Genomic DNA, 25,241 nt, shown 5'->3' with positions numbered 1-25,241 from the left:
AGATACGGGATCTTCTTTTTTTCTTTTTCTTTTTTGTGGGCCAAAATAGATTTGAAGTGATTTGTTAACCAACATATAAGCAGAAGTTGTAATCAAGCACTAATTTAGCTGCAAATACTTTTCTGAATGCTTAATTTGGGGGCTTAAATAATGGATGAGATCGTGTTTAGGTTTTGACGTCTCGGTGTATAGTGTCAGGGTTTACGAAGAGGACAGTTTGGGATGTGTCGAAACAAAATATCAAACCCATTATAGCGGGCTGACAATTGGGATTGAATTACAAGCCTAAAGCCCAAGTTTTCTTTTGTCTCAAACTTCCACTTGTGTCTATAAATTATTTTGATACAAGCATAATGGGAAGTGAAGAGTTAAGTTAAGTCATACAATAAGCTGATAGAGTAAAACACTTGAAAATTTTCATCTTTAGCTTCAATCCTTCAATCTTTCTAAAGCTAGAGTGGGTAAAACATTACTTATTATGGAATTGATCAACAACATTGCCAAAGCTCATTGGGGTGTATCTATTAGGAGAGTCAAGCTGAAGATGGATGTCCCGCTTACAAGAGACAAGTAATACCTAATAGTCTAATGCCTACTACCCTCTCAGTTACAAGTGAAGGCCAGTTGACTGTAGTACTAATGACCCAATTGTGTCTGTAATTAAAAAAATCTAAAAAAAACTGAGGTGTATTCAACTAGAATTTTAAGAAATTTTCTTTTTACAAATCTAGGTGTATTTAGTCAAAATTTTTAGTGATTATCTAAAACTTTAGGTATATTCAATTAGGATTTTAAAAGAGAGTATAACATTCCAAGTGTATTCAATTAAAATTTGATTTTAAAGGATTTTAAAGATGGAGAATTCAAGGGAATTTGAGAGATTTCATAGTGTATTTTATGCATTCTCAAATCTTACCTCTTTCCTTGAAATTTTGAAAAAATTCAAATAAAATAGTACATAAATTTATTAAACTCCATCAAAATTCATGAATTTATAAATCATTAAAATCTTTAAAGATCTCAATTGAATACACCCCACATAAGCTAAAAAGGTAAGAATTGATGCTTCCCCGGATCTTATAAAAGCATTTCAATCATGCTCTAGTTTATGTTAATTTTCCGCTAAAATGACATTTGGAACTCCTTGCAAAACTATTCCAACCATATTTTGTAGTTTACAGATTTCTAATGATTAAAAGCCAATAAAAATAAGACGTATCAAAATGTGAGCATTCATCATAAAAATCATTTGTCAATAGAAGGGAGAATCCTACGATTAATTATTCAAGAATGCTTCTCTTGGATGCCACTTGGATCCTCACCGGTGACATGAATTGATAATAATACAACATTATATCATCTTGCTTTTTAAGTTGTCCCAACAACGAAATAGACTTTTGATGATTGCTTCAGTGGTTAAAGTATGTCTCTTCAACCGAATGAGGATCCTCTATGGATCCTCTTTGTGAGGATTTAAAGTATCATTTAATTGTATTTGTTCATCGTAAATTATGCTGTCAGTTTTCGTTAGATATTATTTATGTTCAATTGTAAATAAAAATTTTAAAATGATTTTTTACTGCACGATGTACGACGAATGGACACTATTAATGGATTTCTGGGATCCTCACAAAGAGGATCCGGAGAAAATCCTCATTCTCTATCAACAGTTCAACCTACTATGTTCCAAATTCAAACTTTCTTCCTCCTATCAATAAAGACTTTCGGGTTTCGACCCACTAATTGAAAACTTAACAATGGACCTTAGAGACATTCAAACCCAATAGGGCCGAAGGTAGAAAGATTAGGCCTTGAACCAGAAGCAATCAGATTTCCGAAAAGCATATTTTGGGCCCAAACTCCAAAATCTGTCGAAACAGGGGCAAATAGAAATAGCACCGAATGGGGGGGTTGGGTTGTGTAGGGTTTTAGAAGAGAGGATTTATACAGGGTTGCCTGTCTCTGTGGGTTGTGGAGGCGAGAGGAGAACAGTCAGTCAGATATGGACTCGTTTTCATCACCGTCAGGCGGCTCTTCAGGCCAATTCAACCCTGACGCCTTCAAGGACCAGCTTAAGAACCAGCTTGCTCAGGCTTATGCCGAGGAGTTCCTTGAGGTACTTCTCTCTCTATTTCTTCAATTTTTGGGGGTTTTAAATTTAAATCATTATGTTTTGTATTGGGTTTATTTGTAAAGATTTAATCTTTGAGTTGAGGTACAAATTAATTGATTATGTTGTTCACTTGTTTTGTGATTGTTTTAGAATGCTTACCTTCTTTTGTTTGATGTGTAATTGATTGGGGTACGGAATTCGTAATATCAGTTTAAAACTGCAAATGTAGAGGCATTAAGGTATAAATTGTTGTTCTTTTGATGCTAGTTGTTCGGGGTGAGGTTGTCTGGCTATTTGTTTGATGCGTGGTATAGGGACACCCTATGTTTGAACGAGGGACTATAAAGTTCCTCGAAACTTAATCTAAATTTGTTAGGAATGCATTAAAAAAAATTGTTAATGACTATGCAATACACTGTAGAACTTTCAAAGTTCCATTGAAAGTCTTTTGTTTAGTTTCTTTGTAGTGTTTTAGTAGTAACATTGTAGTGCTTGATAGTGCTTGATTAGTTCATCGGTAGTCCTCTTGTAGTGCTTTTTAACAATTGATTCTAAAGTTCCTTGGTATTTTGAAATCCCCTTATCCAAATATAGGTTGGTTATTGTTTGGCTACTCAAGATTGAGTCGGAACTCCTACTCAAAAACTCTTCGTGTTCGAATTATAGAGCTTTGTGCTTGTGATTGGAAATGTTCACATTATGAATCACTTTGTAAAGATATCTCTGCAAAAAAAATGAATTAAAACTAAGGTTGTTTAGTCAATGTATTGTAGCAAATACATAGACGGTTTGTAATGCTTTTGCCAATTATGTTCATCTGTTTTTATACAATTCAATGATTAAACGATCTTATTTTTAATTGATTTTTTTCGTTGGTGATCTATATAGAGTGATTTATAATATGAATGGTTCCAATCATAGACACAAAGTTCATGAATCGGCAACAAACAATTTTGATTAGGAACTCCTACTCCTCCTTTAAGTATCCAAGTATTGTTCAATAGCAAATGCTGCTCATCGTGCCTATATTTCTTTTCCCCTCTGATTTTCCTTGTGTTTTCCAAGCCTAGGCTATGAGCTGATTAAGACACACACATATGCAGCGTACACGTATGCATATGTTCCTGAGGCGTCATATGATTACATATGAGTTGCATATTCTTGGGAAGTTACCGTAGGAAAAGTTCCCTAATGTTGGATGTGAACTATGTATTTACTTGCAATCTCAGTTGTGGGCAAATCCCCCACCAAACTGCATGTGAATGTGTTCCTACATAGATAGCTTAGATGAATGTGATGGTCGGTGAGTGTTTCGTATATCTCCATGTGTATGCATATGCTTAGAGATGAGGACCTTTCAAGGTCTTAAAACATTGTCACGCCATCATATGTTTTCTGTACCAAATTTACAGGCGGTGTTATTTGTCACGGTATTGAATACCAAATAAACTTCTTCGTGTTCTTAGTGTTTTTCTATATGCTAGTACCTCTTTTCTTTCGCTGTCTTTTCTTCTCCCAAACCGTTTTCCATTTTTCAGACTCTGAGGTCAAAATGCTTTGATAAGTGCATCACAAAACCGGGAACAAGCATAGGTGGGAGTGAGAGTAGCTGCATCTCTAGATGTATGGATCGCTACATTGAGGCCACTGGCATCATCAGTAAAGCTCTCTTTAGTGCATCCCAATGAGATTACGGGGTGTAAATTGCTTTCTTGACGCAGGTCGATGTTTCCAGAGAAAATTGCTTTCGATTTGTATTGTATCTCGAAGATAATATTTTCATTGGAACAGATGTTCGATTCACATTACTTGCGGATTTTTGTACTTGAATTTTAGCTATTGAGACTCTCTTCCTCCGTCGCACGTCCTCTTTCCATATTGATTTAGATCTATCTGCTCGGTTGGAAGTTCTGTTGATCGATATGCTAAAACTATACAACTAATGCATAAGTAACGGATTACCAACTTCTGTGCATCCATTGGGTTTGGTGTTACCTAACGTTTCTTTTTTCTTTTACCTAATAAACTCTGATCTTGTGGCTGAAAAGAAAACCTATGATTTTTTGCTTTAAAGTTGGCTCGAAAACTTTTGAATGTACTAATACCCCAACGAACCAATATACAACAAGGGCAGTGCTAGGATCAGTCGTGTCGGTACATGCATATGCAATTGCTTTGATTCTGGCCCTTGCTGATTGATCCTCATTCCTCACAATTTGATGCTTATAAGCGACTGAACAAGAAAATATGCATGACACATATATCGTTACAATGACATCATTCATTAATAAAATAAAAATATGTGTAAATTTTACTCTACATGTCAATAAGATCGACAAAACGTGAAATCGAATTTTGCTATCCATATCGTTCCTCTTCGAACAATGGTTTAAACCAAAAGGATCACATCCTCTATTTTTTTGGTCTCATTTCTCTGTCTCTGTTTTTCTTTTATTTTGGTTTACATCATGGAGTGGTTGGGAATGACGTTTGATATTGTGATGTCACTTTGATTACCTCATTCATTACCGCTGACAGAGCTGATTAGCTTGTCATGGTAATTAGATTCTGACTACGATTAAGTGTGGGCCACCCCAATTATTTTCTTTTTTTTTTCTTTTGAATAGGAGAGCCTAATTATTTTCTTGTTGGTAAGGTTTTGGATACTAAAATTTTAAATTAAATGATGTATTTCTTATAAAAATATAAATATGTTAATTAATATTTAATTATCAATTTCCACGTCATTCTGTTTCCATTTTGTTTCTTCTTCGTGATGCACTAGGGATGAGGATCCTCTCATGATCCTCTTTGTGAGGATCATATGAACCCTCACATTCTACCCGTTCATCGTACATCGCGCGTTTAATTTTTGTTAGGCACTGTTTTTGTTTAATTTTAAATAAAAAAATTCAAATGATTTCTGACTATATAATGTACGATGAATGGCTAGAATTTGAAGATCCTATAATCCTCACAATTTAGATCTGGATAGATTTCAAATCCCATCAAACACTTCACTGTCATCTGTCACCGATGGGATCCTCACAATTTAGATCCGTATAGAATTCAAATCCCATCAAACACTTCACTGTCATCTGTCACCGATGGGGATGGCGGTGCCAACGCATTGATACGTGTTTCTTCTGTCACTATTTTTGTTGTCCATTTCTTCTGCCAACTCATTTTTCTATTTTTGTTGTCCATTTCTTCTGCCAACTCTCTACTGCCGGCCCAATATTATTGATTTTGGGACATTCATTCGTTTAATTAATTGATTGATTTCTTTTTTTGGAAACTTTCATTGATTGATTATTGATTCATTATATAAGACGTTTTAAATTCAAACTCCTTCACCTGCAAAATAAAATAACTACGTAATTAAATTGTTAACTGATTACAGTTCCACATATTACCACGCATGCTACAATTTGTGTGAAAAAAAATTTGAGACGGAAAGAAAGACATGTCTCTAAAATCATGCACTTTTATTCAACTTTTTCTTAAGCTTTCAAAATAAAAAAACAAAACTATGTAAATTGAATTTAATATTTTCAGCCGTATGTTTCCTCATATCAAAACAAAACTGTCAAATATGACATCTGATTGAAATGAAATTATGTTGTTTTATATGTGTGTGTATAGAAAATCTTTAAGGGAAGAGATTTCTATTTTTATTTTTTTTTATAAAAATAGGGATTAGTTGTAGGATTTACACCACATCGAATTTTAATGATTTGAACCCTTTATTTTTCAAGTTGCACCTCATAGATCATCCTTGCAAAATATTAGCCAAATCGAAAATGTTTAAGACATCTAATTGAGTTCAAAGAAATTAACGAATACTTTGTTATATAAGAAACAATGAAATTTTATCTTAATAATTACAGGCAAATGAGTTTGGATTGAATTGACTTTTTGCAAGGATAATCTATGAATCGAGACTGACAAAATAAACGGTTTAGATCGTTAAAGTTTAATGTAGTGTGAACCCCACATCTAATCCTCATTTAAAAAGGTTAGTACTATTTCAATTAAAAAAGTAGTTCATCCTTCTATTTCCCTTACTGCATTTTATTTACGAGAAATGTTAAGAAGATTTTCTTAAAGTAAGATTATTTATGAATTTTTTGTTGCTTCATGTTTCTGACAGAATATTTACAATATTAACACGATAATTGACGTTAAACTATGAGGTATAGAGAATTAATAAAAAAATCTCCTTCACATTTCTTTTCTATTAAATTGAGACTTTTTAGCCAAAATGGTCTCTGAGATTTTCATAACATAACTTTGGTCCCTGAGATTTAAAATCAATAGAAATGGTTCCTAAGATTGTCCACCATCCATTATTTTGGTCATTCCATTAAAAATCTCTGTTAAGTGGTCCCTAAGCTTTTTCATGGAATGACCAAAATGATGGATGGTGTACAATCTCAGAGACCAAAGTTATGTGTTATGCAAATCTCATGACCAAAATTATGTGGTATGCAAATCTCCGATACCAAAGTTATGTGTTATACCCTTAACTTAACGGAGTTTTTTAACAGAATGACCAAAATAATGGATGGTGGACAATGAGATCACTTCTATTGATTTTAAATCTCAGGAATCAAAGTTATGTGTTATGCAAATCTCTTGAACTATTTTAACTAAAAAGTCTTAAATTGAATATTCCTTTAAGCAAACAAATCGCATTAATGAATGACATAGCATCACATAAATCTGCCTGTACTCCAGTGAGAAGTTGGTGGATCTACATCACATGTGTCAGCAACGGTTGGTGCATGCCGACCTATCAACTAGAACAACTAAACCCAACTCATTTTTTGGGGCCGAACATCTAAACGCAACTCACGGAACGGAGAGACACGTACAGCATACATCTTTTTAACTAATGATTTCTTTGCATTGCTATATCTTTATAGATAAAGGGCAAATGGTTAGTATAGACGAGATAGACACACTACGTTATGTCATGAGATAGATATGAGAAACAGATGTACTCTATGATGAAGGAGCATATGTTTATGATAGCTTAGATATAAAGATATATTACATAATAAGAGAGAAAATAAACTATACTTCAACTAAATAAAAAAATAATTTGTTTTCGTCAATTTAATTTATGTAAAACACGTGAAGAGAGATACAAGAAAAAATTACACTCAAATGTACAACACACAATAAATTATGTATGGCATTTTGTAGTGTTGAACGTGAGAGGCATGTTCTTAAACTATCACATGTACTATAACAGCAGCAGAAAGTGAGCTCACATGAGACGGCAAGATTGATGCGAAATTTTTTGTTGCAGCAGGATAAAGATTAAAGAGTTGATGAGCTAAATCATGTTTCACAAGCTAAACAATTGCTCAGCGGAGCTTTATACTTATACAAGTAATAATCTGACGTTGACTTCTATAATTTTATGTATATTTGAATTTTTTTTTTTCCTAAACTTTTCATGTATCAAAGCACGGATAATATTAGGGAGATTAAATTTTAAAATTAAATTCACAAACCAAATGATGTGTTACAAATAAAAAATAAGCATGTTAATCAAGACTTAAATAATAGGGTAAAATACAAAAAACTACCTCAACTATTGGTGTCACGACATTTTCATACCTCATCTTTTAAAATTGACAATGTCATACCTCATCTTACGAATTTGTGTCAATGTTATACATTCCGTTAGCCTGCCTTTAATTTGTTAGTTAAATGCTGACGTGGCTTGATCCACACTCTATCCCAACCCAGTTCGCCCCCACCCCCCCCCCCTAAAAAAAAAAAATCAAACCCCCTGCAACCCAGAAAGAAGAAGGAGGAGGAAGAAGAAGAAGAAGAAGAAGAAAAAAAAAAAAAACCCCAGATCCTGTTTGCCAGGCCGATTCCGCGAGTGGAGAACCTAGGCGCGGAGAAAATTGGGGGAATGGGTGTGGATTTAAGAAGTGGGGTGTGTAGAGGAGGGAAGAGGGTGGGTGCGAGGTTAGGTGTGGAGGGTGGGTGCAGGGAAAGACAATTGGTTTTTTTTTTTTTTTTTTTTTTCTGGGTTGCAGCAAATAGGGGGAAGAAGAGGAAAGAAGATGAAGATAGTGGAGAAGAGAGAGGGCGCCCCCAGGGGGGGACAAAGTTTTGTGTAATTTTTTTTTTCTTTCTTTTTCCTAGGTTGTAGCAGGTAGGAAGAAGGGGAAATGAGATGAACATGGGGGGAGAAGAGAGAGGGCGCCGGACGACCAGGGGGGGAGGGACAAAGTTTTGTTTTCTGTTTTTTTTTTTTTTTTTTTCCTTCTTTTTTCTAGGTTGCAGCAGGTAGGAAGAAAAGGAAGGGAGATGAAAATGGGGGAGAAGAGAGAAGGCACGTAGAGGGGAAGTTTTGTTTGGTTTTTTTTTTTTATTATTATTATTTTAATATTTAAAAAATATTAAATGATTTTTTTTAGTTTTTAATAATATTTTGTTAATTTTTGAATAGAAAGTGGGTCCTAATTCAAGCTAAGTCAGCATTTAACTGGGAAATTCGTAAGATGAGGTATGAAAGTGTCGTGAGACCAATAGTTGAGGTAGTTTTTTGTACTTTACCCTAAATAATAATTTAATCATCAATATTTACGTTGTTTGATTTACAAAATTTAACTTAGAAATTTGACCTCTCTAGCAATTACCCTTCAAGGCATATATATATAGTTCTTAAACTAATGTGACAATTTTGGGGAAAAAAAACATTTTCTATATAATAGTGCTTTCTTCATATTCTATAAAAAGGGATAGGGATCCAAAGCCCCCGTTCACTAAACCTGCAAGTTTCCTTAGTTTTGCAACTTTTCTCTTCAGTCGTAAGCAAAATGGCTTCCACAACAAAGCTACTGCTCACAGACCTCATGTCTGGTGTGAACCATGTCCCTTCAAACTACATCAGACCCTTCTCCGACCGTCCAAATCTTACTGATGTTCAGACATCAGATGCCTCCTCCATTCCTCTCATTGATCTCAAGGACCTCCATGGCCCCAAGCACTCTGATATTATCAAACAAATTGGTCTAGCATGCCAAACTGATGGTTTCTTCCTGGTAATAATTAACACACACACACACATATGTATATACTTCGGGAAATGATTTCGACACACTATTTTTCTTCTTTTGCATGCCTGTTGCTTAGTGCCTTTGTTTTTCCTTGTATGTGTGTGTGTGTGTGTGTATCCCACCACTTTATACTTAATTACTTGTTTAGTCTGAGTACGTATATGAGTACTATTAGTCTTATTATATAAAATAACTAAATTATGCACAAACCTTTTTATTACCAGGTGAAAAATCATGGAGTTCCAGAGACAATGATCAAAAACATGTTGAGTATAGCAAGAGAGTTTTTCAAATTACCAGAACGTGAGAGGTTGAAGATGTACTCAGATGACCCTTCTAAGACCACCAGGCTCTCCACCAGTTTCAATGTCAGGACTGAAAAATTGTCCAACTGGAGGGACTTCCTTAGACTGCATTGCTTCCCACTTCAAGACTATGTCCAAGAATGGCCTAACAATCCCCCGTTGTTCAGGTAAATAGGGGGTGCCTCTTTCTCATCGTCTTCTGTTAGTACTCAAATATTCAAATTGACTAACATTCTCTTACCAGACTTATATTTGTCAGAATCTAAACAGATATACATAGTCTAACAAGAGCATATTATCCAAATTGAATTCATTAACTTAGTTAAATAGGGGTGCCTTTTTGTAATCATCTCAAGTAGCGCTCTTTTGTCGGCTCACGTTGCGAAACAAATGCTCATCTTGTCAAAATTGAATATGAACTAGAGATCTTGACAAAAAACCAATTAATGATCTAAATTCACAGTCTGACAAGAGAACATTGCTAGGTTAGAGTTATTTTATTAATGAATTAAGTCATACAATTGAATGAGCTGGCACTTTGTTTGTTCACAGGGAGCAAGTGGGTGAGTACTGCACAAGTGTGAGAGGATTAGTGCTGAGATTGCTTGAGGGCATATCAGAGAGCTTGGGCTTGGAAAAGAACTATATTGTTAAGGCATTGGGAAAGCAAGGACAACATATGGCTTTGAATTACTATCCACCATGTCCACAGCCAGAGCTGACTTATGGATTGCCTGGACATACGGACGCTAACCTAATTACCATCCTTCTCCAAGATGAGGTGCCTGGGTTGCAGGTCCTTAGAAATGGCAAGTGGGTTGCTGTCAACCCCATTCCCAACACCTTCATTGTCAATATTGGTGATATGATGCAGGTAAACATTATATCCGTCTAAATATCGAAAATTTTACTATGTTTTGATGTATCCTATTAAGCGAGAATTTTGGCCTTTAAATTTCAGTTACTGGATTCACGATGAAGGATCTAATGGCCAAAAGACCATCTATGATCTAGTGTATAGAATTTCTAAGAGCATATTAAAAAAATCCCCCAAAATATTTTCCATTAGCTAATTGATCCCTGTCACAGCGCGTGAAATCTTGATTTTTTTCCATTAGCCAATTGACATGAGGAGAGAAATAATAGATGGTTGCATTACGCTCGGGATGGTTAAACTCATTTATCCCTAGCAAGGGAAACTTGTCCAAGTAGAGGGACAAAGTTTTTGTGACATGTACATGAGTAAACTGTAATTGAATTTAAAAATTTTTTTTTACCATTTTATTTGGTATTAGGTAATTAGCAACGGTAAGTACAAGAGTGTGCTGCATAGGGCCGTGGTAAATTGTAATTCGGAGAGGATATCGATCCCAACTTTCTACTGTCCAGCACCAGATGCAATGATTGGGCCTGCCAAGGAGCTCATCAACCATGACCATCAAGCCATGTTCAGGAACTTCACTTATGCTGAATACTTTAAAAAATTCTGGAATAGAGGACTTGAAAGTGAATGTTGCTTAGACTTGTTCAAACCCACATGAACATGTTTTGTCTTTTTTTTTAAGTGCAAATATTACATTAAAAATTGTCCTATTTATCTGGAATATTTATTGAAATTATTTCGACTCTTGCTTTTTCTTAGGTTCATTAATATATATACGAATTCAAATTACAATCTATAAAATATGACTATGATGTTGATATTATTGATGTCGATTCGAATTTGCTACAACTATTAGTTTTATTTGAGAATATGGCTCAAGGCCATGACTTGAAGAGCTCCTTACTCCGTTCAATCACGAATTACCATGTGTTATGTTTCTGGTTAATATCCAAGTATTCAAACTCAATAAATAGTTATTTAACTCATTAAAGGAATAGAAGAAAATAAGATGAGAACATCTGTGAATGGGGGAGTGAGAATCCTAGAGCTTGGGCCAAGTATAATACTTGAGGTAGAAACACAAAGGTCATCCACAATAATTTAGTATCGAACTCGTTTTATACATAAGTACTAATCCATGATCTCTTAATTAAAAGAAAATACGCGACATCTCTTTGTTTTCTAGAAGAAAACCGACTTTGAAATAAAAAAACATTGTGTAGTCAAGCCCAGAAAGACAGAAGGTAACACAGATTAGTCTCATGTCACAAATTCTTCAATTAGCAACTAAGAATATCAGAATCTGATGAAGTTGAAAACCCTTTTCACCTCTCAAGTCTATATAATTTTTCACAGCAATATAAACCAGTATTCCAAACAAAAAATCGAAACTCCAAAAGAAGGAAAAAAACAGCTGAAAATCTCCACCATTAATGGAGAAGAGGAAGCTCACTCCCAATATGCAATGCAATTGGTAAGCGGATCAGTATTGCCCATGGTGCTTAAAGCAGCCATATATTGTTTGGTGTGCTCGACATCATACACAGAGATTGCCCCGGAGCCCTGCTTTTGCCTTCCCAAATAGCTTCTCAGCTTCGATCTCTCCACAACCCGGATTGCAGTCTGACACTCGTGCAAAACTTTTTCCTTTTTGGTTTTTAAACGAATTACTTCGGTATACATATCAGACTATGATTTGCAGGTAAAGAGCTGAACATGTTCTTTTCTTTTGCATCATCAGTGCGGTCATATTCATGTCACCATTTCTGCAGGTACCATTTGAAAGATGCATCTTTCAAATGGTTAGCATCGGACAATCTCGTGTTAACTGTTGGGAAGGTGTTAATGGCTTGAAAGGTGCCAATGCAGTATGAGGTAAATTTTTTGCTTAGCATCGGACAATCTCGTGTAGCTCTTCGTAGTTCGCTTTGCTTTGCTAACTTACGGAAGAGTTTTGCTTCAGGTATAGAGCACACTGCAGGAGATATGTTTGTGAGGATTCCGAATGGCAATGCAATTTTCATGAAGGTGAGGTTTCTGAGAATTATTCAATTCCTTATTTATAGAGCATGTTCAAAAGCAAACATCTACTTTGGATGAGATAATCCTTTTTGTCAAAATTTTCTATACTACTCTTACCCCTACATTTTAGTTTCGTGTTCAAATCGATGCAACCCAATATCATTCGACTGGTTGCACTTTCGACAACTTTCAACTTCTGCAAATGACGATCGATGCTTGATGATACTGAAGAATTGCTAGAAGTTTGTTTCAGTTTGATGTGTACCTAACGAATACCAATGCAATGGGGAAGGAGAGCAGAGAGAATTACAAAAGTTTGGGAAAAGAAGCAGGATTTTCAGACATTCGAGTTGCTTGTTCTGCTTTTTAAGAATATGTAGTTTCCGGTTGGAGATGTTTCGTTATTGTAATCTTTTGTGTTTCAAAGACATTATACTAAACTTTCATGCATTCACGAGATAAGTAGATTTAAAAACAAGGAACTTATGAGCAAACCAATGAGATAACAGATTATGATCTGTCAACTGTGGGGAAAAAATTGAAGTCTTAAAAACACCCGACTGACCTAATTATAACGGTTGGGCATAGACAAATCGTCTCTCTCCAGCATTACTGTCGCTCTATCTGAATCGTTACATGACTGATATTATATTCTCTCTTGATGTAGTCTATAACCTTTTCCAGCACCACATCAGCATTAGCATCTGACTTAACGATAACATGACAAGCCATTAACACCTTCCCAACAGTTATTGCCCATATGTGCAGCTCGTGAATGGCAACTACCTCGTCCATCTCGCAGAGACCTTTCTCAATCTTTGTGGCATCAATCTCTCTAGGAGTACTCTCCATCAGAACCTCCAAAATGTTCCTCAACATCCGGATTGTTGTCGCCAGCACGATTATTGAAAATACAAGGGTACATATCAGATCAATAATCTTCCACTCAGGCTTGTACCAGATAATCCCTCCACCAATCATCACTCCAATACTCTGAATGGCATCGCCAAGTACATGAAGATAAGCCCCCTGCAGATTGACGTTTCGTTGCTTCTTTTTGCCTACTTGTTTCTTTTCACCTTCAGAGCTATGACTGAGCAGAGGTTCTGAGATGTTAACTACCTCGGTATGATGGTGTTTGTCATCATGATTCGAGTGCACCTCATGATGATGAATATGATGATGAGAGTGATGTGTGGTCACAGTAATCCCATGGTTATGTGTGTCATCATGATCCTCATGACTATGATTATGATCACCATGTCCATGACCATGCCCACCATGGCCATGCCCATGTCCGTGATCATGCCCATGATCATGACCTAATAAGAGTGCCATGGCAATATTCACCACTAAACCAAACGCAGAAACAACAAACATGAGAAAGCCTTGAACTTCACCAGTGTCATGGATAAGTCTTGCAATGGCTTCATAAACAAGGATCCCAGCAAGCAGCCAAATCATCTGAATGGAAACAAGAGCACCAAGTATTTCAATCCGGAAGAAACCGTAAGACTGACGAGGAGTTGCCTCCCATCCTGATGCCCAAAGTGAGAACAAAGAAATTGCAAATGCAGCAACATCTGACAATAAATGAGCCGCATCAGTGAGAATTGCAAGACTGTTGGCTTTGATACCCCCAACAACCTCCACACTCATGAAAATGACACACAGGATAACCGCTATCAAAAGCTTCCGCATGGACGCTGACCGTTCCTGTGCATCTTTGGAACTGGTTTTAGCATCTGAAAATCCGCACGGTCCATCTCCACAAATTTTTCTCCCACCCAAGCTCATATCCATATCTTGCACATCACCACATACTTCAATCATATGCGAATTCCCAGAATTTTGAGCTTCCATCTGAAAGGCAACAAGAAATGTAAAGAGACGGGGCCTTAGTCAATTTTATAAGGCAAATGCTGTAAATCTTTGTTAGATATAAACATACAAATCACATGCTAATTAATAAAAAGAAGCTTGAGAATACAGCGGGAGAAAGACAACATAGAGCTAACTCAACGAATACAAGACAGCAAACGACAACGATATAAAGAAAACAAGCACCTCAACAAGTTTCTCATTGGCTGTCCTCAAAATCAATAGGAGCAAATGAAAATATGTGTTTTCTTATGTAACCTCCCTAACTAGTTTATTTGAACAACAGCCGCCTAACAGAATACTCCAACTGTAGACAAAGGTTGTAATGCACTCTGCTCAATCCGATATTTACCCAACCATCCTCCATATATCCAAATCCAACCTACTTAATGTACATTTGTCTACCAAACAAATCATAATCACAGGTTCAATAAGATTATAAACAGCTTCTACAAATACTGCACTTCAAATCCGAAAATTAGCTCATACGCCAAAAGTGCAAGGAGTTTACAACCAAAAATTTGCAACAAGAATCAAACCAAGCCACAAACAATTGAAGGGAGAAAAGTACTGAAAATTGTATTTGGTATTTTTCTGTGTAGAAGCATTTTAGGCAGTGCTCCTTCATGTACGTCAAGCACCGTGACCCTTTCGACAACAAACATATGGTATGATTCGTCTGAAGCATAAACAATATACATCACTGCAACATTAATGCTTATACAATAACCACTACCTACTTAGTTGAAGAAAAACACAGTACAGCTACCGCCTCATCACGAAAATTCGATTCAGATACATTATACATAAGAATAAACTGAAAAAACATCACGAGGCAAACATGAAATAATATAGAGGAGAGGGTATGATTGAGCAATCCTCTGTCAGCGAAGTCCTTAAACTAAAAAACTTAGAACAAAATCTTAAACTTTCAGTGGGAAGCAAAGCAAAGGACACCAATCTTAAGCAAGCAGACAAACAGAGAATGCGTACCTTAATCAAAGAACATAAAAATCATATAAATTATGGAAACTGATCTTTCAAAAACCCAACTTGCAAGCAAGAAAACTTTATACTCATGGGCAACGTGTGCATTAACACAACCAACAAAAATCACGAGACCCATCAAGCAACTTCACCTAAAAAGTGAAGAAAAAAACAGAGGAAAATCCAAAACATGCAATCCAATCCAATCCAACAGAACCCAAATGAGATAACATTGAAAACTCTAACCCTCCCTCGATTTCAGGATCTGGGTAATCGAAAAGACATCGGATTTATGGATTTCAGCACATAAAAATCGAAACTTGAACAATGACATAATGAATTCAGATAGAGAGAGATACCTCTGAATGCAGTACTGCTCAATAGGGGGAGTGGAAGCAGATAATATAGGCGGATCTTTGGTTTTATACAATTTGACCTACAAAAGAACGGCGGGGGTCCTCAGATTCTCAGAATATTATTGAGGCTTGGAACTTGATATTGATGGATATATATATATATATATATATATATATATATATATATATATATTCAAAGATAATGGGCTGAAAATCCCAACTTTGTGTTTCAGATGGGTGTAAAAATTAGAGTGTAGAGTCCCGGGTTGTGTAAATATTGTCTGTCCTTTTGATGATGATTTGCATTCCTTGTTTGCTTCTCAATCAATGACAATAAAGGACTGATTTTATTATTTTGCTTTTAAAAGGCTTTCGGCTTTTGGGCCGCCAATCACTGGATTGTTTTTTTTTTTATAGTCCTTTCAACAGTCTAATAACATTTTAATAGTCGCTGTCTCCTTAATGATTAGTTTTATACTAATACAATAAGAACCTGGCTCATTAACGAATTCGTATACGAAGAGGAATTAGAATCAGATTTTTATTAAAACTGTTTATTTAAATTTTTAGAAATAATGTTGAACTATATAAAGTTATTTAGTAATTCATGTCAATCGGAATGAATCAATTTGATTACTAAAATGATTCTATTCTAGTAATCTATTTTATATGCTAATTCTTTTATTTTGATTTATTTTTTTGGTAAAACTTTTATTTTAATTTCGTGAGAAAACTTTAAATTTAATTATTTTTTACTTGTGTTTTATTGATTGAACAAAATTTGGTGTTAGGTTAATGAGAAGACAATCTTGAAATTTAAGAAATACAACGGGGAGGAAAAATCTATTCCGGCTTCTCCAACAACCCGGAATTCAATTCCCTCCAAATTGTAGAAAATCCAATTATTCCAAATTTTAGAGTAGGATTCTAAAATTTGTGTGGATGCTACTAAAATTTTTAATTCCCAATATTTAGTAAATATTGGAGTACTCCAATCGAAATTTAGTTTCTTTTTTTTATTCCGATTACCCTTGTGTAAATGTACCACAAGTTTTATACAAACTAAAATGCATAATGCAACATATGCATTTTTTTTTTCTCTCTTAATTTTTGAAACACATACATGCGTGTGTATGGTATCTTTTTTTTGTGCAGATATTCAATCGAATGATACCCAACATATCGTTTCCACCGCAAAACATAGAAGAGGAGAGAAGATAATTGTAACTTGGTCCCAAACTAGATGATTGTGGAGGTTTTCTGTGAATCTTCTAACAATATTGTCAATTTTCGTTTTTTTGCAGGACCAGTGGGAATACAACCATTTGAATTATGTGAAGAGGAAAAGAGAAACGTTTATCGTATACAGCTTATTCTTGTTTTGCAAATATGTTATTTCTACGACTTGGACTTGTGACCTTTTAGTAAAAAATGAGCAACATTTCCATTGCGCTTTGGTCATATTAAGTAAAAATTTGATAAATTCATCGATTATTCATCCTTGTTACACAACTTAGTTCTGACAGAACGCCTTCTTATGCGACTTTGTTATGAAACAATAGGCTTTTCTGAAAGGGAATTGTTATTGGCACTTCAAAAATCTCATTTTGCACTCCAATCTTTCTATAATTAGAAAGAAAAATACACTTTAAGAGCGTAAAATGAGATTTTTAGAATGCTAATAATAATTCCCTTCAGAAAATTCTAAAAAAAATGCAAAAACATCTTCAACATCTTAACTTTGAGTTCGCATTATTAATTTATCAGTTATTAAATTATCAAAGTTCTACTGTAATTAGTACTTTAAAAAACGAAAAGTATAGTGTGGATAAAGTGTATAAATCAGCACTAAAGTATAATCCTAAAAAAAAGTAAATGAATTTATGAAGAAATAGCACTTTGAGTTGGTTATCAGCAATGTTATCTTCCACAGCATGCGGATGAATAGTCCATTTTTTCAAATGTCAATTTTCTTGTTTGGTCAATGGCACAATTATTAAACGCAACGCACACACAAAAAAGGGAAAATCAGACCTGGCATGGACAATTATAAAGGGATTAGGATTCTCTTCTCTAATCTTTTCATCCTCTTTACTTCCTTCTTTTTATATTTTATATTTTGTTTTTTTCTTTTTATAAAAAATTAATATAAAATTTTAACGTGATTTAACCGTGATCATTCAATTAAGAGAATCCTACTCCATTATGAAGCAGGGCAGAAAACAAACTGGTGGACAACACCCGTATTCCACCGAGTCTTATTCAATTTATAAATCCAGATTCCAAATCCAAATAATGAAGCCGAATAATACCCAAAAGGTCGATTGGTCGTTAAGGTCTGCTTAGTACATTTTGGTTTGGTCTCTTTTTCTTTTTAGTGTAAAATATCGTTTGTATTTATAAGGTCCACCGACATTTCTTTTCTCTTAAAAAGGGGACCAGCCGGTGACTTCGTCACGGCCACTATTATGGGGGCTGGAAAAACTCACAGAGACAATTCGACCTTGCCTTGTCACCATTGTGCAATTCACCAGCATCAAGAATTGAATTCAGGACTTGCCATGTGGAATACGAACCTGGAATTCATCTCCAACCACCGGGTCACTCTGTGATGGTTCCTGACACTTCTCTTCTCAATGTTGAAAGAAATTTCAAGTTCAATTTCTTGATAACCAGATAATTACCATCAACTAGGTTACAGAGTGCTTGAATTGTAAAAACTCAACCCAAGGACCAGAGGATCTGAATCACTCATTTTAAGTCCTACCCTCATTAACCCATGGCCCACCTTACACAAATCAAAGGTTCGGATCTCTCTCTTCAACGGCCGGGATCTCCTGACCTTGGACTCCAGAAACAGAGATCAGGAAAGGATATCAATTCCCTCATTCCCAGTTGATCTCAGGTTGCTTGAAGTAGAAGTCAGTTTTCGCTTTATCTTCCAACAACCGCTACAATGGACCCGGAGGGACCCAAAAATACGGTAAAAAGAGGTCAAGAGAAAAGAAACCACAGCAATATGGAATAAAAGGATGAAGAATTAGAATTTTATAACCAATAACGAAAACTGGAGGTGAGAGTTTTTACATGCTGACTTCCATCAGCCCTGTAGAATCTTACAATATGTGATTTAAGAAACAAAGCCTAATCGAGGATACAAAATGTTGGCAGCAGAATTACAACAGAGCTTCCTTCTTTTTGGGTTCTAGAACAGGAGGGTCGACATCGATCCCCATATTAGCTGCAGTGCCTGCTATGATTCTCATTGCGGATTCTATTGTCGTGCAATTCAAGTCCGGCAGCTTTTCTTGCGCAATTGTTCGCAGCTGATCAATGGTGACCTTTCCCACTTTCTCCATCTTCGGGTCTTTTGAACCTTTCTCCGCTCCTATATATCATCCACAGCATTGATAAACAAGTATTGCATCATTATGGTAACCAAATTCAGGCAAGGAAGAGCTTTTAATGAGGGCAATATTGTTATGTGACTGGTCCTACGATGAACATCGATGAGGTGACAATGATATTGGGACATTGTTAATACTATGTTGATATTGTGGGTTCTTAAATAAAGAATGAGCGTCCTACACAGAGAACTTATGTACTATAATAAACAAGCCGAACTATTTCAACCAGTCGAGAATAGGGATAGTTCTCAAACCAGTGGCTGAGACAGATATAATCAAAACCAATTAATAGGTTAACTTCATCTAATCTTCACTCTGGAAATTATGGTAGCTGCTCAAGTTTATGGCTTAATCGAATGAGATACTATTCCGAACTAATTGGCAGCTGAAAACTCAATGGCCAAATCATAACGGCAAACTCCACATTCCTCACATTGATCAAATTTTCTTCATTTTCTTCATGTAATTCAAAATGCTTCCAACTTTTAACACATCAAAACAAATACATGAGTACCTATTTGGCAATAAATACGGCCAGCCAGCCATGAAAACATAACACCAATTTTCATTCCACTACTTTCCCTCATTTTTCATGTTTTTGTTTATTGATAAGATATAACATTCTCGAAACAACTTGAGAGCACGAAATACAAACAAAGCTTATCACAAGAACATCTGCATTTATCCACTGATTGAGCAGCAGCAATTACAAAATAAACACGGTAACATATCTTCCGGTACAACGAAATGCCAATGCATGAGCAACACATCAAACAGATAGAGGGCACAATGATAGAACAGAAAACAACCATACCTGCAGCCTTAAGAAGCAAAACCGAAGCAGGTGGGGTCTTCAAAATGAAAGTAAAACTCTTATCCTGCCATCAAAAAATATGATAACAAAGTCGCAATCTTGCAAAAAGTAACCAAATATTTTGAACAATTATACCAAATTCGTAACACAGACTAACATCATAGACGGTGATTTCAACTGGAATGACATAGCCGGGCTTGTCCGCCGTCCTGGCATTGTAATCCTTACAAAAAGCCATGATATTTACACCCTTCGAACCCAGCGCCGGCCCAACCGGCGGAGCCGGAGTCGCCTTCCCGGCCTCCAACGCCAGCTTTATCATTCCAATCACTGCAAAACCGAAAACCCATCAACGAAACGAACTCAAATTCGTCGGAGACGAAACGAATAGGGAATTTGAAATACCCTTTTTGGCTTTCCCGCCGGGCTTGGCTTTCGGCGGAGCCATGGCGGTAACGCTGAGGCGCCGCCGGGTCTGGAATTGGAGGGAGGTGGTGGGGTTGGAGGAGAACATGCTGCTTATGCTTATCGGCGAACCCCAGAGGGAGGAAGAGAGTTGAGTCTTCACATTGTCGCGGCCGTTGGTCTTCTGAGAAGAGAGAGGGGAGAGGACGTGGTGGTAGGTAGACACGAAGGACGCCATGGGAGAGGTTTGAGTTCACTGAGTAGAGTCTCAGGAAGGGAGGCAAAGTTTTGGATAAAACCCAGTGGACTCCTATCTTCCAAGAGACGACCGCAATCGCTACAACGCAGAGCAAACGACGTCGTAGGGAGCAGAGTAGTTGCTTGCTGGTTTTAGCGGGTGGCAGTTTAACGGTTAAATACGTTTTGGGCTGGGATTTACGATTGCAATCTGTTCATGGCCCAGCCTGAGGTGAGCAAATTGAGTTAAACGGGCCACCTTATGATGCGCCTAAATGAAACTTCAACTATCAATTATCATCTGATCGTCAAGATGTAAATCATTTCAAAGCTGGCTTAAGCTTGGAGATATGCTAGAGGGTATGCTTGGTGACTAGGATTGGATTGTAGTGAAGTGCATTAGATTGGAGAGAACAACACTAATCTAATCAATTGTTTGGTGATAACAAGATTAAAGTAGTTGGATGAGTTATGTCACGAGGTCGAATTAGCCCGCTGTAATAGCAATGGAAAAGTTTCTTCTTTACTAATCCATCTCCTCCTCCTTCCAAGTTAATCGTAATTTTTTGATTTCTTTCTTCAACATACAATGAAAATAACATCTTTACCATATTTTCCGTTCCAATATGATTCTTTTATACCAAACACTCAATTTGGTGTGCAGGTTAAGACAAGATTGGAATTAAATCCCATCCCGTGTAAGTTGGCCACTTGTCCATTTTAATGAATCAAGTTTCCATGTCATTAGTATTTGTCATGTTTTAACCAGTTCGCCAAACAAGGCACAATAATGTAATCAATACAAGAGTGTCCATGAATTTCTCTTAAAAGGGACATAGTTCATTAAGGTTGTGTTGTAGGCCTATTTAACTAAAGAATATAGAGGGAGAAAGAGAGGGTGTGGTGGGAAGAGAGAGAAGAGAGAAGAGAGAATTAGTGAATTTTGAGGTGTGTATTATCTCATTTCATTGTGTCTTTAATTACAGTAGTAAGAAATGGAGATTCCTTACCTTTTATGTAATACATCTTAGTTAGGACACTATCTAAAAGATACTATAGAATTCCATAAGGATTTACACAATCACATTTTTAATTAAATTAGGAGATCAACCCACTCCCCCTGAGTGTGTAAATGCTCAAACAAAATGTCTTGCCAACTCTTTAGTGATGAAAGTAAGAACAATTGATAAAGTTGTCAGCATAACGAGCGAATGCGAGCTCAAAACAAATAAGAATGTATAAGTAGTAGAACTCACAAAACCTTACTATGGTGAAACCAGTGTAGAATAAAAACTCATCATCTAAAGAGAAAAAAAAAATATGCATGAAGTTAAAAATAAACGCCTTTAGGACGCATGTAGAATGCACACAGAGGTATGACCAGCCCCGAATGAGTGCCTCGTTAAAACCTCATCAGCTAGCAAGAACCTAAATGGAAAAATACTCCTAATCGTAAGGAAAATAGTACATTAAGACCAAGTGAGTACACTTTTGGAAACTCCTCTTAAGTTTGACAAAACTTCCAAATGAGAACTACAAACAATTCAAATCAGACAACTTACACATAGCAATTCTTTGAACAAGTTTCTGGAAAGTATACTTCGGCAGTGACTTTGTAAAGAAGTTGGCTAGGTTGTCTTGGGAATAGATTTGCTTGACTTTAATTTTTTGATGCTCTTGTTGCTGATTTGAAAAGAAGAATTTATGCACAATATGATTGGTGTTGTCTTATTTGATGTATCCCTTTTTATCTGGTCGATAGGCAGTATTCTCTTTAAATCATTGTAGGAACATCAACGACAGAAGAAAGTCAGCAAGTGCTTTGAATATGCTCCATGATGGCTCTCAACCAGAAGCATTACACGAGTAGCTCCATAAGGGCGAGCATTCCCTGGTCCTGGGAGAGCACCAACATCTAGGTGCCGTAATGATGAGCAAACTACATAAATATACGCATGCCATAGTGATTCAATAGTTCTAATCAACATACTAACAGTCATAGCCGTAGATATAATTATGGCATCAAAGATTATAAGCACACCTGTGCATCCTGTATGATGTAGCATATTTCACAAATTATGTCTTTTCGTTAATTCTTATAAACTTTAGTCTAATCCAGGCATACGTAGGAAATTCTTTTTCAAATGCAAAAATGGAAATTATCAATCACACACACACACACACACACACACAGAGTATAAAAAAAAAAAGACCCACTCACAGATTATATCGTCGAATCAAACCCGTTCGAACTAGAATAGCTGAAGTCACCGATAATAATCGCATTTAAGCACAATATTAGGACCCATTAGTAAAACTCCATTAAAACAATTAAATTTGGGAAAGCAAAGTGCAAATTTGAAGTCAAGACGTAGAAATTCGCTAAGAAGAGTCCTTAACAGATTTTGTAAAAAGTTAATGAGAAAATCAACGACGAACCCTAAAAAGTCAACTGATACCCCCTGATGGTCAACCAAGTTAAAACTTTGAAATTTCACTAAATGGATGTCAAAAATGAACTCGGAACATCAAAATTTTCTTAGGAGGGTTTCTGAAAATTTTCTGAAAAGGTCAACCTAATATTCCAAGAATATTTCAGAGAATATTCCAAGAATATTCCAGAAAATATCCTGAGCCCAAGTCTGAAACGGGTCGGCCTGGGACAAAGGCCCAAAGGGTTGGGTTTATGATTTGGGCCGAGTTTGGCTGAAGCCCTTCTTTTTTTTTCTTTTTTTTCTTTTTTTTTTTCCTTCTTCTTCTTCTTCTCCGGCGGGTCGCCAGATTCTGGACAGCAAAATAGAGCTCCAAAACTTAACCATAATTTACCATTTAATTACCAAAATGAAGTTAAGAGGGTAGGGATTTGAATTATACCATTGTGGTCCCTTGCCGTGGCCTGATCTAGCCGGAAAAAGCCTGCAAAAGGCCCGGTTTCCTCATCGGAGACTGGGGAACTTCCCCCCGCACAATTTCTGTAGCAAAACGTCACCAAAACATCACAAATTTAACCTAATCGTATTCTAGAACGTGATCGAAGAAGGTTTAAAGAGTTTTCGAAACTTACCCTCGCCGGAAATTGCGAGAAATCGCCAGAGAGATTCTTGAACAGTGGCGGTGCCACTGTGCAGAGAAAGAAGGGGGAAGAAGGGACTCTGCCTGGTTTGGAATCGTGACTAGGAAGGGTTTTTTTTTTTGTTTTTTTTAATTTAGGTGGTGATCGTTGGTGACGATGCTCGCCGGAATGGCGAGTAAGACCGGAGGTGGTGGTCCCGGTGTTGCAGCAAGGGAGGAGTCTGAGAGAGAGAGAAAGCTCGTCGGGAGAGTTAGAGAGTCTCCGAGCGTAGCAGTCACGGTGGCCATCTCGCCGGAGTGGTGACAGTGTGGTGATGGTGGTGTGGCTCGCCAAAGAATACGGTGAGTGGGTGGACGGCCTCAGCGCCGGTAGTTGCAGAGAGAAAAGAAAGAGAAGTCGGGAAAGGGCAGAGAGCTCAGAGTGCTAGAGCGAAAACACATGGCAGCAAGAGAGTGGTCCCAAAAATTAAAAAATTAAAAAATAAAAAAGAATCAGAAAGAGAGAAGGGATACGGGGACAAGGGTGATATGAGACCCACGTGGGTGGATCCCATCATGGAGAAATCTTACACAGAAAAATTAATAAAATAATAAAAGGGTGTTTATGGAGGATAATGAATTTATCAAAATATCCTTGTTGAACTTCGTAAGTTCATAGAATCTTCGTCGTATCGTGGCTGTAAATTGAATTCCGCTTGTACTCAAATTGAGTACTTTGAAAATACACTAAGATAGTAGTTTGTACACGGCATGAAAGGACGGCCAACGAAAATCAACATCTTTGCTCTAAGGGCATTTTCATAAAATTACTCTTTTGAAATTTATAAAATCGTAAAATTATGAACGGATTGTCACATATGCCACTTTCCCAAATCCCTAAATTTATTCCAAATTAAAAGTTGTAGAAAAAGTAAAATAAAAAGTATAAATTGTTGTATTGCATTAATTGTATCCATATCATACCAAAAATTTACCTTTTTGTGATATATATATTTTGTATTAATTGGGAAGTAAATTAATTTGTTCCAATTATTAAAAAAAAATTATACTAAATCCATATTATATATTTTGAATCAAATAACACTTCTATAATTTGTAGGTAAATTATTTTTCATGTATTGTTACATATATTATTCACGTTTTATTGTTGTATAAATGTAGGTATGACATAATATTTTTCAATATAATACATCAAATTACATTTCTTCTTGTTATGGGTAAATTATTCTCCATGTATTAGTGAAAAAAAATATATTGTATTACACATGGGGTATAATTTTTTTGTAGGTAAATTATTGAAAATTAATTTATAGGTAGGTAAATTAACTTGTTCCAATTATATAAAATATATATATATACTACACCTAGATTATATATATATATATATATATATATATATATTTTTTTTTTTTTTTTTTTTTTTTTTTTTTTTGAGAAAACCTAGATTATATATTTTGATTCAAATAACATTTTTGTATACATGGTAGGTAAATTATTTTTCATGTATTATTATATATATAGCCAATTAGGGACGTTTTTTTGGTAAAAATATATAAAGTAATATGTATATGATTGTTTGTAGGCAAAAAGATAAAATCAAAAGCATGATCGAATTCCTAAGTTTTTGCAATATTTTGTTGTTGGTATACAATATTTTGCATCATTGGAAAT

The 25,241-nt window shown here is 35.9% G+C and overlaps 4 protein-coding genes and 1 long non-coding RNA gene across 5 annotated transcripts; 2 read left to right on the top strand and 3 right to left on the bottom strand.

The window, feature by feature from the left end:
* Nucleotides 1-1,915: 1,915 nt before the first annotated feature.
* On the top strand, nucleotides 1,916-3,973 carry LOC137710950 (mitochondrial import inner membrane translocase subunit Tim13-like). The gene is made up of 2 exons (XM_068450119.1): nucleotides 1,916-2,116; nucleotides 3,652-3,973. The coding sequence occupies exons 1-2, from the start codon at nucleotides 2,003-2,005 to the stop codon at nucleotides 3,799-3,801; spliced, it is 264 nt and encodes an 87-aa protein (XP_068306220.1). The 5' UTR covers nucleotides 1,916-2,002; the 3' UTR covers nucleotides 3,802-3,973.
* A 4,884-nt stretch (nucleotides 3,974-8,857) lies between these two features.
* Nucleotides 8,858-11,212, top strand: LOC137710604 (protein DMR6-LIKE OXYGENASE 2-like). Its single transcript, XM_068449672.1, has 4 exons — nucleotides 8,858-9,186; nucleotides 9,426-9,673; nucleotides 10,059-10,380; nucleotides 10,802-11,212. Exons 1-4 carry the CDS (start codon nucleotides 8,962-8,964, stop codon nucleotides 11,045-11,047), a joined length of 1,041 nt encoding a protein of 346 aa, XP_068305773.1. The 5' UTR covers nucleotides 8,858-8,961; the 3' UTR covers nucleotides 11,048-11,212.
* A 1,139-nt stretch (nucleotides 11,213-12,351) lies between these two features.
* LOC137710602 (metal tolerance protein 1-like) lies at nucleotides 12,352-15,793 on the bottom strand. Its single transcript, XM_068449671.1, has 2 exons — nucleotides 15,639-15,793; nucleotides 12,352-14,274 (listed from the first exon to the last, which is right to left on the bottom strand). The coding sequence occupies exon 2, from the start codon at nucleotides 14,272-14,274 to the stop codon at nucleotides 13,021-13,023; it is 1,254 nt and encodes a 417-aa protein (XP_068305772.1). The 5' UTR covers nucleotides 15,639-15,793; the 3' UTR covers nucleotides 12,352-13,020.
* A 2,875-nt stretch (nucleotides 15,794-18,668) lies between these two features.
* Nucleotides 18,669-20,643, bottom strand: LOC137710655 (large ribosomal subunit protein uL11c-like). The gene is made up of 4 exons (XM_068449739.1): nucleotides 20,262-20,643; nucleotides 20,014-20,186; nucleotides 19,857-19,920; nucleotides 18,669-19,023 (listed from the first exon to the last, which is right to left on the bottom strand). Exons 1-4 carry the CDS (start codon nucleotides 20,497-20,499, stop codon nucleotides 18,812-18,814), a joined length of 687 nt encoding a protein of 228 aa, XP_068305840.1. The 5' UTR covers nucleotides 20,500-20,643; the 3' UTR covers nucleotides 18,669-18,811.
* Nucleotides 20,644-21,888: 1,245 nt separating this feature from the next.
* Nucleotides 21,889-24,000, bottom strand: LOC137711728 (uncharacterized). Its single transcript, XR_011065095.1, has 3 exons — nucleotides 23,563-24,000; nucleotides 23,373-23,470; nucleotides 21,889-23,282 (listed from the first exon to the last, which is right to left on the bottom strand). It is a non-coding gene; the product is annotated as an uncharacterized lncRNA (long non-coding RNA).
* Nucleotides 24,001-25,241: the final 1,241 nt, after the last annotated feature.

Source organism: Pyrus communis, chromosome 12, assembly GCF_963583255.1.
Source record: "Pyrus communis chromosome 12, drPyrComm1.1, whole genome shotgun sequence".
Classification (NCBI taxonomy): domain Eukaryota; kingdom Viridiplantae; phylum Streptophyta; class Magnoliopsida; order Rosales; family Rosaceae; genus Pyrus; species Pyrus communis.
This window is presented reverse-complemented; position numbering and strand designations above follow the sequence as displayed.